Source organism: Dipteris shenzhenensis, chromosome 33 (genome assembly GCF_047967505.1).
Source record: "Dipteris shenzhenensis isolate YYH24624 ecotype China chromosome 33, Dip_SZ_1.0, whole genome shotgun sequence".
NCBI lineage: Eukaryota > Viridiplantae > Streptophyta > Polypodiopsida > Gleicheniales > Dipteridaceae > Dipteris > Dipteris shenzhenensis.
The window spans coordinates 36203895-36217156 of record NC_141628.1 but is presented as its reverse complement, the minus strand read 5'-3'; the positions used below and the strand labels follow the sequence as shown (position 1 = coordinate 36217156).

The 13262-nt window shown below is 45.0% G+C and overlaps 1 protein-coding gene across 2 annotated transcripts; it reads left to right on the top strand.

Annotated features, from left to right (window-relative positions):
- The first annotated feature begins 3601 nt into the window (after positions 1-3601).
- On the top strand, positions 3602-12367 carry LOC147880049 (uncharacterized). 2 transcript variants are annotated; one of them, XM_087372066.1, is made up of 6 exons: positions 3602-3690; positions 3804-3928; positions 4015-4129; positions 4240-4299; positions 4405-4541; positions 11916-12367. In XM_087372066.1, exons 1-6 carry the CDS (start codon positions 3683-3685, stop codon positions 12125-12127), a joined length of 657 nt encoding a protein of 218 aa, XP_087228192.1. In that variant the 5' UTR covers positions 3602-3682; the 3' UTR covers positions 12128-12367. The 2 variants fall into 2 exon arrangements, with proteins under 2 accessions (XP_087228192.1, XP_087228191.1); XM_087372065.1 differs by having other exon boundaries at positions 11913-12365.
- The last annotated feature ends 895 nt before the right edge of the window (positions 12368-13262 follow it).

Genomic DNA, 13262 nt, shown 5'->3' with positions numbered 1-13262 from the left:
CCATTGAGTTGGTTTATCAGGCTATAATAACAATAGTTTAGAATGAGAACTATTGTTATTACAGCCTAATGAACCGACTCAATGCTAATCTAATGTCTTGTTTTGATATTTCCTTTCTTCAGTTGACTATAATAACAATGACTTTGCATGAGGGGCCATCGGCCGCCCAGATTAGCATTGAGTCGAAATCATATTGTAATAACAATGACTTTTCATGAGGGACCACCTAACTCGCACGCTCAAATTAGCATTAACTTGCACGCTAGAGATAGACTGTAAGAACATATCAGACTGTTATAATTTTTTGATGACCGAGAAATTCTCCCATGGCAACCATCTAATCGCACATCATGGCTAGACGATGATGTATATGACCGCCTACGCTAGGCTGGGCTACTAGCAAAGCTGGGTGTATGTGCCACCACTCCTTCCCCCTCATCCCATTGAATTATTATGATCTTGGCTCCGATGACGGAGAAATTCTCCCATGGCAACCATCTAATCGCACATCATGGTGGCTAGACGATGATGTATATGACTGCCTACCCTAGGTTGGTCTACCAGCAAAGCTGGGTGTATGTGCCACTGCTCCTCCCCCCTCATCCCATTGAACTATTATGATCATGGCTCTGATGACCGAGAAATTCTCCCATGGCAACTGTGCCACCGCTCCTCCCCCCTCATCCCATTGAACTATTATGATCTTGGCTTTGATGACCGAGAAATTCTCCCATGGCAACCATCTAATCGCATATCATGGCTAGACGATGATGTATATGATCGCCTACGCTAGGCTAGGCTAGCAGCAAAGCTGGGTGTATGTGCCACCGCTCCTCCCCCCTCATCCTATTGAATTATCATGATCTTGGCTCCGATGACCAAGAAATTCTAGCATGGCAACCATCTAATGGCACGTCATGGCTAGACGATGATGTAGATGATTGCCTATGCTAGGTTGGGCTAATAGTAAAATCCAGCTAGTGGATTATGTGCTCTTAGCAACGATAGGCACCTAGAGTTGCACAATTGACACAAAAAAAGAAGGGGGAAAGAGTGGGAGGCAATGATGTTTTTATCGAAGGTATACTTATATATTATTATAAAATCCTAGCAAAATTTTATCAGGCTAGTTTTTTAAGTTTCACAATATTGATAGAATATAGTACAAATTTTGTATATTCTCTTTTGAATTTTTAAGTAAAAGATGTAAATCTTGGCGAAACTTGATAGAATATAGTACAAATTTTGTATATTCTCTTTTGAATTTTTAAGTAAAAGATCTATATAAAGGCCTTAAGGGTAGAGAAACAATTCACCCCACCCAGGAAAATTTCTCTCCTACCCCCTTCCATGCTCTCTCCAAGCCCCCTTCTACCCCTATAATGAATCTTCTATTTCAATCTCGATGCCCCTTCATAATGTTGCCCAAGTCATAGGATCCATTGTTTGCCTTGGCTCTCCATCCTACAACACTCCACCAACCATAGCTATGACCAAGGGAGTTGTAGGATGGGGAGCCAAGGGAAACGGGTCATCGTTGTTCCATCAAGCACTGGAAGAGAAATCACCTTGGTGATGAGACTCTCGTAATTGAGCACAACCTTCGGCACTGGGGAAGGATAACTCAACTTGGTGATAAGCTGTAACACACTAAGAGCATGCGTCAATGTGCTGGAGCTCACCACCAGATTGAGTTCCTTGATCACTGTCGAATGTTCTACTCAATTGAGCTCACCACCAAGTTGAGTTCTCTTTGCCAGTGCCTTGAAAGAAGCAATTGTTTATTAACCCTATCAGTGCCTTGAAAGAAGTTGCTATGACGAAGGAAATTCCTTGAAAGACTTGAAAGAAAAACCTCATGACCAACCATGTTGCAGGATGGGGTGCCAAGGGAAATGGGTCATCATTGTTCCGTGAGGCACTGGGAGAGAACTCAACTTGGTGTTGAGCCTCTTGTAATTGTGCACAACCTTCTGCACTGGGGAAGGAACTCAACTTGGTGATTAGCTCTAACACACCGAGAGCATGCGTCAGTGTGCAACGAGAGCGCGGGTCCCTGCAAATTTAAATATTCACCCAGAAGCGCATGAAGCGCATCGCGTTGCAATCCCAAAATGGCCCCAAAAATAGTTCCGCGATTGGCTACACCCAAGCAAATGTTGACCCACATATCAAATCAAATCTTACTAGAAAAGAGAAAAGTTAGTTTCCTAGCAATCTCATTACCCACTCTCCTCCCTAATCTTAATTGCATTCATTGGCTTGATGTAGCAATGGACTCCCACTTCCGCAACCACAGTGAATACTATCTCCTCACCCTTGTCCTCTCATGACTCAATTCTGGTCCACCTTACCCTAGCATGCTAGTACTAAGTAAGACATTGGTGGGAAACCGGATCAAGTACCATTGATAGGAGTCATACTATTGATGGTATTATTCACAATTTGTTATTATCGCCAGCTAGAATGTTTCAATAGATTGTAATACAAACTATATTGCTACTAATATTTTTTAGAATACTACTAGTAATATGAAGTTTATAGGTGACAACTTTATCTAGTTTATTGCTTATTTTTCTCGGTTACCAATGTTATGACGTTATTCTCATGCTATTTGTGATAAAAAGTGACGTCCATGAATGACGCATCAACACAAATGTGTAACATAAATGAAATCCTTGAGTTTCAAATTGGCATGGTCAAAACCAAGTTAGCCATTGGAGAAACATGTGAGACTAGAAATTTATTTCAACCATCGAGGAAGAAGAACTCTAGGAGTGGATTGCACTACAGATTTGGGTGGGTGGACTCCCCGAGGGTTGGGACAAGCAAGAGATAAGAGAGTGGGTGGGTGAGTGGACTCTTAGAGGGTTGGGACAAATAAGAGGTAAGAGAGTAAACTGAAATAGTTGAAGATGACTACATCCAAAGATAATGAAAATAAGAATCAAGAGATGTCGACACAAGTGATCCTCCAAATCTCATTATCCAAGAAGAGAGGCACCCCATTATGTCGTATGAAGACAACAAGCTTAACAAAAGTGCAGAACTTGAGAAGCCACCAAAGCTGAAAAGGGGGAAGACTATGGTAATAGTCAACGTCTTTACGATGTAACTTTTGTCCCATATGCCTTTTAGGTGAGCGGGAATGCCAAAAATACCCTTTGCCTCCACTGTTCTCACCAGCCTCCCTTGCAAACGTTTGGCCACATTGTGGCATCGCATTGCCTCGCTAGAGACGAGAAAAAATAGTCTTGGGCCTAACATTTTCAGGCTACCATGGCTCTCCACCTTTCAGAAACCTACATGCCTGCCCACCCACACATTTGGGGTCCCAAAATCTCTCCCCTTCTGGGCAATGGAGCAGGAACCTTCGTAGAATTGAACTTGTCCATGCCACCAGATGCCTAGACCTATGCTCATCCATGCCACCGAACCTGTTGCCACAGGACAACCTCTTTGTGCCACATGCAATAACCAAGAATCGAAGGCCGGGTTCACACTAACCGCCCGCCATCCTCCAATATTGGAGTACAACTTGGTCCAATGTGTGAGATGGGTTTGGATAGTGACACAAAAGGATTTTGTCCGCCATATGAAGGCCGCCCACCGAGAGGGTGGCTGAACCTGAGAGAGTATCTTCTCCACCCGGCGGTCATCCTCCTATTGTGTTTCCTCCTCCATGGCGAGGTGGGTGGTATCTATGAGTACCGTGAACCATCAATCCGAAGTGGGTCGTTCTTTCGTTGCTGTTTTTGGAAGAAAAATGATGTAATATGCCTTGAATCTGCCTCATTTTGTAGTGCGCAGGTTCCCGAAGATGGGAGCAAAGTTGCAGTCGTTGGTTTGCTTTCTGACACCCATGGAGTGCTGGATTCTTCAACTATCATGGCCCTCAAACAAGCCACTGGCATACTTATTCATGCAGGCAAGTAATTGAACAGCCGAGCGAATCGAGACTCTTTCCACTTACTTCAAATGGACCGAGAGTACCTGAATCTGTCCTTTCCACAGGAGATGTAGGTGACAAATGCAGGAAAAGTCGGCTTTCCGCAGACCAAGTGATAGCGCGGCTGGAGGAATCAACGGGAAACTCTGTCATTGCTGTAGCTGGCAACGTTGACGAGGGGTAAAGATGAAGCTTGCCATCTATCACATATCTGCGACGTCTTGAACAGGACTAGCAACGTCTTCCCCTACAGTTTCAGCTTCACTCATGAATGTGAATATTTCCTGAAGGGTTGCGGACCTGCCTACAACGCGTGTTATTACTGTGGCTGGGGTGAAAATACTTGCAGTGTAGGTTGTCCTGTTCAATATAATTCTCCAAGGTCGATTTATAAAAGTCAGTCAATCCCCAAGTTTCCTAGATAAATTCCTTATCCTCTCAAATTGCTTTTACAGGCATATTTGTGGCTTTCCTCCAAAGATTTCCGAGGAATCACGACGACTTATAGAAACTATATCGCCCCAAATAGTTGTCTTTGGTCATTCACATGTCCCAGGTGCTCTGTGGCATAACGACATTCTTTACGTGAATCGTAAGAATCTACCCACTGATGAATGGAAAGAGAATTTACTAGTCATTGAATCTTTTCCAGTGTTGAATAATAATGCGGAGTTTTACTTCATATGGCTATCGACTATGAGGAGTAAATGTGTGTCAACCAGCAATTTTACATCAGCTTGCGACGTCAGCAACAAGTTTTGTAACATTTGGTGCTGACCTCGTACTGCCCCCACCCCCTCTCTGTACTCCATATGCAACATGTTATGAGAGTCTTATTCCCAAGGGCCTGTTAATTAAGGTCAAAGCTTGCTGCATCAACCAAAGGTTAAACTGAGAGTGGGCTTTGAGAAGAATGGCAGGCCATCTCACCAGTATTTATTATTGTCATGTGTGAAAATAGTCATGGCTGAGTTTGCCCTTCACCTCCAAAGTGCCGACAGAAACTCAGTACGAAGACTTTGTATAAATGGATGCTCACAGTATGTGTGGGTGTGTGGATTTGTAAGTGTGAGAGCATACTTTTATACTATGGTCTACAGCCACTGTTGGGCGCTAATGTCGTCAGTGGGGATGTCATAGTAGCTAGTCCTTGCTATGCCACATGCGTGATGGAGTTTACAGTTTTCAATCTTATGAGTGACTCTCGTGAGATTGAAACTGCACTATGTTGTGTTTTTGGAGGATGAGTTTGGGAATGTTCCTGGATTCATCTAGGTATATGCTTCTGCCGTATTAGCAGACATGCAAATTTCACGTTGTGAAGTTTTTGTCCAAGTTGCGGCCTGCTGGTATTGCGATAATTCTTTCTATCTTAAATGGTGCGTTGCCCTATCAACTAGATTTAGATTTAGATGCTCGTTTGGGAGAGACTAAAATGAAATTGTTTAGACTTCACAAGTAGTTGTAGCTTGAATGAAGATTGGACTACTTTTTGATTAGCCTTCTCCTTTAGTGCTAGCCTTCGTCATGGCTGAGTTTGCCCTTCACCTCCAGCGTGCCAACAGAAACTCAGTACAAAGACTTTGTATAAATGGATGCTCAAGTATGTGTGGGTGTGTGGATTTGTATGTGTGAGAGCATACTTTTATACTATGGTCTACACCCACTGTTGGGCGCTGATGACATCAGTGGGGATGTCATAGTAGCTAGTCCCTGCTATGCGTGATGGAGTTTATGGTTTTCAATCTTATGAGTGACTCTTGTGAGATTGAAACTGCACTATGTTGTGTTGGAGTTTGGGAATGTTCCTGGATTCATCTAGGTATATGTGAAAATAGTCATCCTGGGGGTGTGCAACTCAAGGGGGAACCCTTCCCTGTGTGCGGAGCCTTTGAGAAAATCCACCTATGGGATTGCTGCCATCACTGTCCACCCTTGCGGGGGAGTGTTCCTCGAAGCCTAGGGTGAGACCTTGAATCACTAGCTTGCTTAGAAGGGCTCTGCTTTGTATCTTGGGGTCGATAATGCCAAGCCCTCCATGTGCATGTGGCAGGATCATCGTTTTCCAAGCAACCATGGCTCTAGTGTTCCTCGTGCCATGAGAACCTGCCCATAAGAATTGCGAACTAGGTGACTGAGTAGACCCATGCAACCTCTGTGAAAGCACCAACAGTAGTCTATGTACCCCGCCGTCGCCAAGAGGACCTAAGTGGCATCAGGGCCCTGCCTGCTGCCAAGCTCTAATCTAGTAGCTTACGCCTACTCTGAAGTAACTACCAACTTGGCAGCCTAAGTACCTTGCTTTGGGTCCCCTCGGAATCCATTGGAAGTCGAGCACATTCCCCTCACTCCTGGATCTCCTAGACTGATGTAAGAAACCAATTGATTTGTGGCCCTCAAGGCCAAGTAGTGAATCATTTAGGGCTCCTCGTACACCCTCTAAACGCTCCTCCATGCCCTCCACATAGAGTGCTATGTTGTTTGCAAACCCTGAATCCAAAAGCTCCTCCTTTTGTTGGATTGGGAGCAACTTTGACGAAGTGAGCGCGAAAGAGCAAAGGCCTTTCCCCATGTGACTACCTATGAGCATCCGAGTTACACTCTCTGCATACATAGCCAAAACCCCGCGTAGCTAATTCTCTGCATATTCCTCCATTAGGGACCACTCTACCTTCTCATAAGCCTTCTCGAAATCCAGAAGAAGGATCATGATAGGTGGAGACTCCTTCTATGCCTACCCAATCCACTACCTCTCAAAAGGTGAAGTTATTGTCCAAGATACTCTGCTCTCGAGCAACAAAACCATTTGCGTGTCGTTGATGATATCAGCAAGGTGAGGCCTCGACCGCAAGCTCAAGATCAAATAGATTCAGCCTCGACTCAATGATTGAGGAAGAGAACCCGAGTTAAATATCTCCTAAAAGGCCAAAGGGAGGGGAGTGAGGATGCTCTCCAAGAGGCACCGAAAGGACAATGTGAAACCATCCTTTCTAGGGCACTTCTGAGGCGAGAGGGCCTCCCAAAGCGCCTTGTCGGTGACTGTGTCTCTAACGGCTTGCTCAAGCCAAGGGAGACCACTGACGGTACTTGAGCCCAAATTGTCTCTCGGGCTGCAATGACCTGGGAAGACAACTCCTTGAATTGAAACAACTGCCAATAGAAGTTAGTGGTCATCTCTAAGATCTTTTGTGGGTCTGAATGTATTTGTCCACTTGCATCTCTCAATCTGGGCCAGTGTTGAAGAATTGTCTGGTCATCCTGTGTCCTTGCTATTCCCAACAAGTCCGAGAAGAGTGATAGGAGAACTCAGCCTAGCAGACCTTTGTGGCCTGGAGATCAAGCCCTCATGCTCTCATAATGGTCTGTGAGCCACAGCGAGACTGGATCTTGCTCTTTGGCACGCTCCATGGATGCCAAATCCCATCTCAGCACTCTCGCATGCCACCATCATAGAGCCCTGGATTGGAGCTCCTCGCTGCTCCTTTGGATTGCATCTGCCACCCATGTAGCCCATCCTCCCTTGCGAGGGCTCTCTGGCTGCTGCCAAATCTCAAGCATTTCTTGCTGGGCCTCCTTCTAATGCATCAGCTACACGAACCCTTTCTGGGGAAGTCCACGACGGGGTTGCTCTAAGTGAAGTACAATCAGCGAGTGATCTGACATCATTGTAGTCTGCTGCCGCCCGGAGTCTGGTATGCCGCCTTCGGTTCTTTGTGGCCTTCTTGCTAGGTTATTTATTGCCCCCATAGTAGCAGGGAATGAAGTAGACAAGGTGCGGGCCAAGGATGATGGGGCAAGGGCCAGGGTGGTGTCGGGGAAGCTCAACTTGAGAAGAAAAACTCCCTTCCCATAAATGGTGACCTTCCCATCAAGCACGAGGCTCGCCTGAATTCAACCCCGCACCTGGCTCCTCGAGGATGTAAGTCCTACAATCTTGGCCACCAGGGCTTTGTACTGAAGTGATTGAACTGCTAACTTGACCTGTTGCTTGTCCTGTGGAGAGAGTCGAACATTGACGGCAATGGGAGAAGAGGGTGCTGCCACTTGCCAGACCAAAGGTCACCACCAAGCTTCTTTCCTTTGAGGCGAAAGCAAAAAGTCTGCGTTGTGAAAAAAGAGAGGGGGGAAAGCAAAAAGTCTGCGTTGTGAAAAAAGAGAGGGGGGAAGAAAGGGAAAAGAAAGGAAGAGGACCAAGATCCCCACAAAAGACCAGCCAGGGGCGCTTGGGCAGAAAGGCTGCTCTCGGGGCTGGCGAAAAGGTCACTGGAAAGGAGGCCAGCTGAGCCACAAAAGGCTTGCTGAGGTACGGCCTTCAGCCACTGCCAAAAAAGACACCGAAGCTCGACAAGGAACCCAGACACACTAGAAGCTGCAACTCGCACAAGAAGCAGCAAGAGAGCTGCTCCAAGGAACCACAAAAACTCCAGCAGAATCACTGCAGGTCAGGCGTTAGCAGAACAAAAGGCTCCTGGGATCAGCCTGACCTGCAAGGGAGCTGCGACAGCTGAGCTTTAAAGAGAAACCAGCGAATGGAGCTGCGCCAATAGTCCCAGATCTCGCGCAATTGGCTGAAGAGCTTCTGGAACAGCGCAAACTGCTGGGGCATGACCTGGTAAGGCACGAACAAGGAAGGCTGCCAAAAAGCTCCGGGTGAGTCAAATACTTCGAAGACTCTAAGCAGGTCCCAGGCGGCCAGAATGTGGGCTATTGACGAGGCTGAAAAGGGCAAAAAGTGGCAGGAAAAAGGTGAAAGGGCAGAGGTGCGAGAAGAGACAGAAGGGAAAAAGGTTGAAAGCAGAGGCAAAAAGGGGGCCAACAGCGTGGGAAGGGAAGGCAGCATGCTGGTGGAGCAGGGAGCTGAAGCTCATTCCACTTTCGCCCAAGAACCTATGGATGAATACTTTCTCGTTATACCTTTGGTGCAATTTCTTGAATTGAACATCAGCTCAAGTGAAGTTGATTACCAAATCGAACTTGTTATTGGAACAACTGTCTTGTGCAAGATAAGGGTCAAACAACTGTTTTTTCATGTAACAATAGATGGATAAGCTACGTTTTGACATCATGCCCCTATCCTGATATGGTGTCATTCTTGGACAACAATGGCTCTACATTTATGATCCTTAAATGAGTTTTGATAGTCATACACTCCAGTTCATCCACAATAGGAAACTCATTGAGTTAACCAGTTCTAGAGATCCTTCTATTACACTCGTTGTCTCTTCATTACAAGTAACAAAGTGGGTTTAGAAGCGATGAGTGAAACTGGAACTACACCTAGTCCACATTGGGAACAATATTTCAGCAACTATGGAGGCTTTGGACTGGCTGGACAGCAAAGGGCATCAAAGGATCACCTTTCCAATCAAATCGCTATAGTCTCTGGGTACTCTAGGAATATTTCTTGAGCACCTCCGGGCATAGCGCACAGCCAAAAGCACAAATCGCAGAAAACAAGGTCATCTGGCATGAAATCGCAGCACTAGGGTAGCTCCTGGAAGCCAGCAATTGAATCGCAATCACAGCAGGCGGGCAAATCGCAATCATCTGGGGAAGAAGCCTGGAGTTGGGATTGCTTGGATTACAGGAAGAAGCTATCAGAACACAGTCGTCTTCAAGAAAGAGTGCTCGGAGAATAGGGGTAGAAGCATCACACTACACTAGGGCCCAGAAAAAGGGCTGGACCTCCCCGAAGGTCTTTATTGCAATAAAAATAGACTTTTGTACAACTAGCTCTCACAAGAGCTTGGCTGAGTACAACTCTTAATGATTCTAGAGTTCAGCGGCTCTTCTTTTATAGGCTTGGCCCCAACCCGAAAGCAAAGCTTTCTAAAAAGCTGGGGCTAGCTCTATTTTGCCTAATTTTAGACTTTCTTTCCCAAAAAGCTGGGCTTTTACACTTTTAGCTTTCTAGAGCTTCTAAAAGTTGATTTGCATGCTTTTTGGGTCAGAATCTTGGATTTTAGGCTATTTCGCTGGCTTTTAGCCTTGTGGGGCCCTCCATATGTGGGCGCCACCTCCTCCTAGTGCTTTTTGTCTCTTAGATCCCGCTTTTTGGTGTTTTCCCTTGGCTTTTGAGCCCTTTTTGCACCCTTCTTGGACCGACACATCCAAAATCCAACACTTTAACCCGTTAAAGGTTAGTCTATGCATGCATTCTAGTTCTTGGACTATTTCTTGTCCCTTGTGGGCGTCCCCACAGTTCTCTTTGCAAGCAAAAGTAAAACAATAATACTTATTCTTGGTTAAGCACTTTACCTTTCTTTGGCCAAAATCAATTCCTGTTGAAGAATTATTCCTTTATTTTCTTAGGAGAAGTCCCAAATGGTGACACAAGCTTGGACCTGATTTGGCTAGTTACCTCAGTTGATGAGACACCTAAAAAGGATCCCCCTAAGTATTTGGACCAACTATTTTCCATCTCTATTTGAATATATTGCTCCTAGGACTTATCACATAAGTCAGGAGGAGCATAATAGAAGATGTGTGGTAAACCTCCAAGAGGTGTTGGAGAATTCTAAGAGCCATGGAGGGGTAAAAAGGCTAGTACCACGTGGCACTTGCTCATGCATTCTCCAACTTGGTCTTGGCTGGATGCTCTTGAGGCTGTTCACTACTTGGCTCTTCCATGGGATTCGGAGTCTCAAACGTTTGTGGAGAATGGGAGCTATGACGTGTGAAGGAAGCACCGGGCTGAGTGATTGGACCGTGGTAGCTAGCATTTCTACAGGCGGTGCAAGCTTGTTTGCACCAGTGGCAATTTTTGGTTTGCAACCTCTTCTTGGTTTATGGTGGGTTTGTTAGCTTTAGCATTTGTGAGATGTATGTGGTAACCCTCCAAGGGGTGGTGGAGAGTTCTAAGGTTCATGGAGGGGTTGAAAGGCAAGTACCACGTGGCACTTGCTCATGCATCCTCCAACGTGGTCTTGGCTGGATGCTCCCGAGCCGGTTCACTACTCGGATCTTCCATGGAATTCAGAGTTTCAAAACGTTTGTGGAGAAGGCAGCTATGACATGTGAAGGAAGCACTGGGCTGAGTGATTGGACCGTGGTAGCTTGCGTTTCTACAAGCGGTGCAAGCTCATCCCCTCGTGATCTCAAGTGACTCTCGGGTACCTCTACATCGACGTCTATATATCAGATCTGTTCTGAATAGTTTGTGTGTGCATGTGGCATCGAGTGGTCTATGTTCTCTGCTCCGAGTGTTTGGAGTGGACACATTTCGTGGTCATTGGCCTGTGAAGCTTGTGTGTTAGGATCTTTTGTGAGCAGATGCAACAAGCCCTGTAGGGATGAGCATCTGCTAGAGAGGTGTGAGTGAAACGGGGAGCTCGGAGACGGAAACGGGAATGGGAAAGTGCAGAAACGGGAGGCAGGAAGCAGAGGATAAGGGTGGGGAGTATATGAAGAAGGGTGATAGGAAGGGAGGGAGGGGAGGGGCAGAAATGGAAAAGCCAGGGAGCAGGTCGAGCAGCAGGGAGCTAAATTTTTTTGGGTTCTTTTCTGCACAATAAATTACCCCAGCATGGCAGATGGACTTGGCTAAGAGCACTTGTGAGGAAGAGTGCACATCTACATTGTGCTTTAAAGTGTCATACAGTCCATAATGTAGAGACCATGGACTGAGGAGTGTATTGAACAATTAATACCAATTCATAATGTAGTCCATGAGCTGAAGGACGTGTATTGAACAATTAATACAATTCTTTACCATGAATGTTATCTTTCACAACTGGAGTTGATGTTCTGAAGTAGTTATCTTTCAGAGCTCAAGTTGATGACAGGACCCAGCTTGTTGAGTATGGCTGTTATTGATTGTAGTCTATACTGCATGGCATAGTTTATTGCTTGAAGCTGGTCTCTGAAGGCAAGATCTGCCCATTTTGTTTCATATTCTGGGATGCTAGGAAGAATCTGATTTTTGAAGTGATGCGGAAGGGATTCATTGTTTGGCTGTGTGCAGCAGGAAGCGCAGGTCCAAGAAGGTTTAGGCTTCCCCGTTGCATTGCTTTTCTTTCTTTCTATGTATCTGGTGTCACTGAGGTACAATTTTCCTCTGTAGCCAGCTCACCGCAAGATGTGGAAGGGTTGCCTGCGCCTGTGAGGCGGAAACTTAGTTGGACAGATGAGTTTTTGAAAAATGAACATGAAAACAGGCAATTAATCTGTAACCTTTGAAGAGAGACGCTTCGTTGGGCCATCTTAAGGTCAGTCTTCTTTGTATTTTGTAGAGTGATAACTAAAGCATCTTCTCTAACGGATCCTGGTAGCCTTGTATGTGATATATTGTAGGTCTATATCATCAAAGCAACAGTAGACAGATTTTGCAAGTGCATGCTTCACCTTGTTAGCAGCATTAACTGGCTCTATCAATTAAGAAAATTGATGCTTGTTATTAGAAACCAAACCTTTTGGAGTATCTGTCTAATGTAACTCTGCCAGTAGCATGTTTTCCAATCTTCTTGCATTGGTGGTACTGAAATGGTGCTATTGATAAGTTTTCCATAGCTCTTCCTGTATTTCGTTTCCCTTATACTCTCATGTTTAAGAGTACTGAAATACCTGCCATTGGTTTAATTAATTTATTCAAACTTAGGAGAATTACTTTTTGCAGCTCCGGAGGAATTGTTAGTTGGGGAAGTACCTATTATTTATGCCATGAAAATGTATTTATTGTACTATCTAGTGCAGTTTTGGGTGATAAACAGACACAGAGCTCATCTCATGTATAGTGGATTTGTGTCTTTTATATTTATGTAAAAATTATTTGAACCCATCCCTTTTATATTTATGTGAAAATTATCTGAATTTTATAGACTCATTGTTCTTGAATAGAGAAGAATGGATAACATGAGCACGAATGCACTGACCAGCAGTAAGCAGGTATTATGATGAATGGGGATAGATGATTTGTTTGTCTCGAAGACCCACTGGTAGCAACGCTGGCTGAAGTGTTCCTGTGCAAAGATGATCCCATCTCAGTAAAGAAAAAGGTTAGGCGTAATCAGATGTCTGTATCCCTGAGAACAATTCTACCATAAGATGAGAATCCACTTGTGGAGGCCATGATGGAGTCACCACCATTAAAACAGTGCTTCTTGGCCCCTAACACCTTGCCTTATTTGCATAGAGTACGAATATGGGCAGCCAAGGCCACTTATAATAATGAAGCTACATAAATATTAGAGGATCACAAAAAAACGATGGCCAACTTTTTTACAATTTAAGTAATTTTTGGATCCTTGAGTAATGATTGAGCCTCCCACAGCACGACCCTACCATAAAAAACTGAGTGCTCCTAATTCTTGATGCT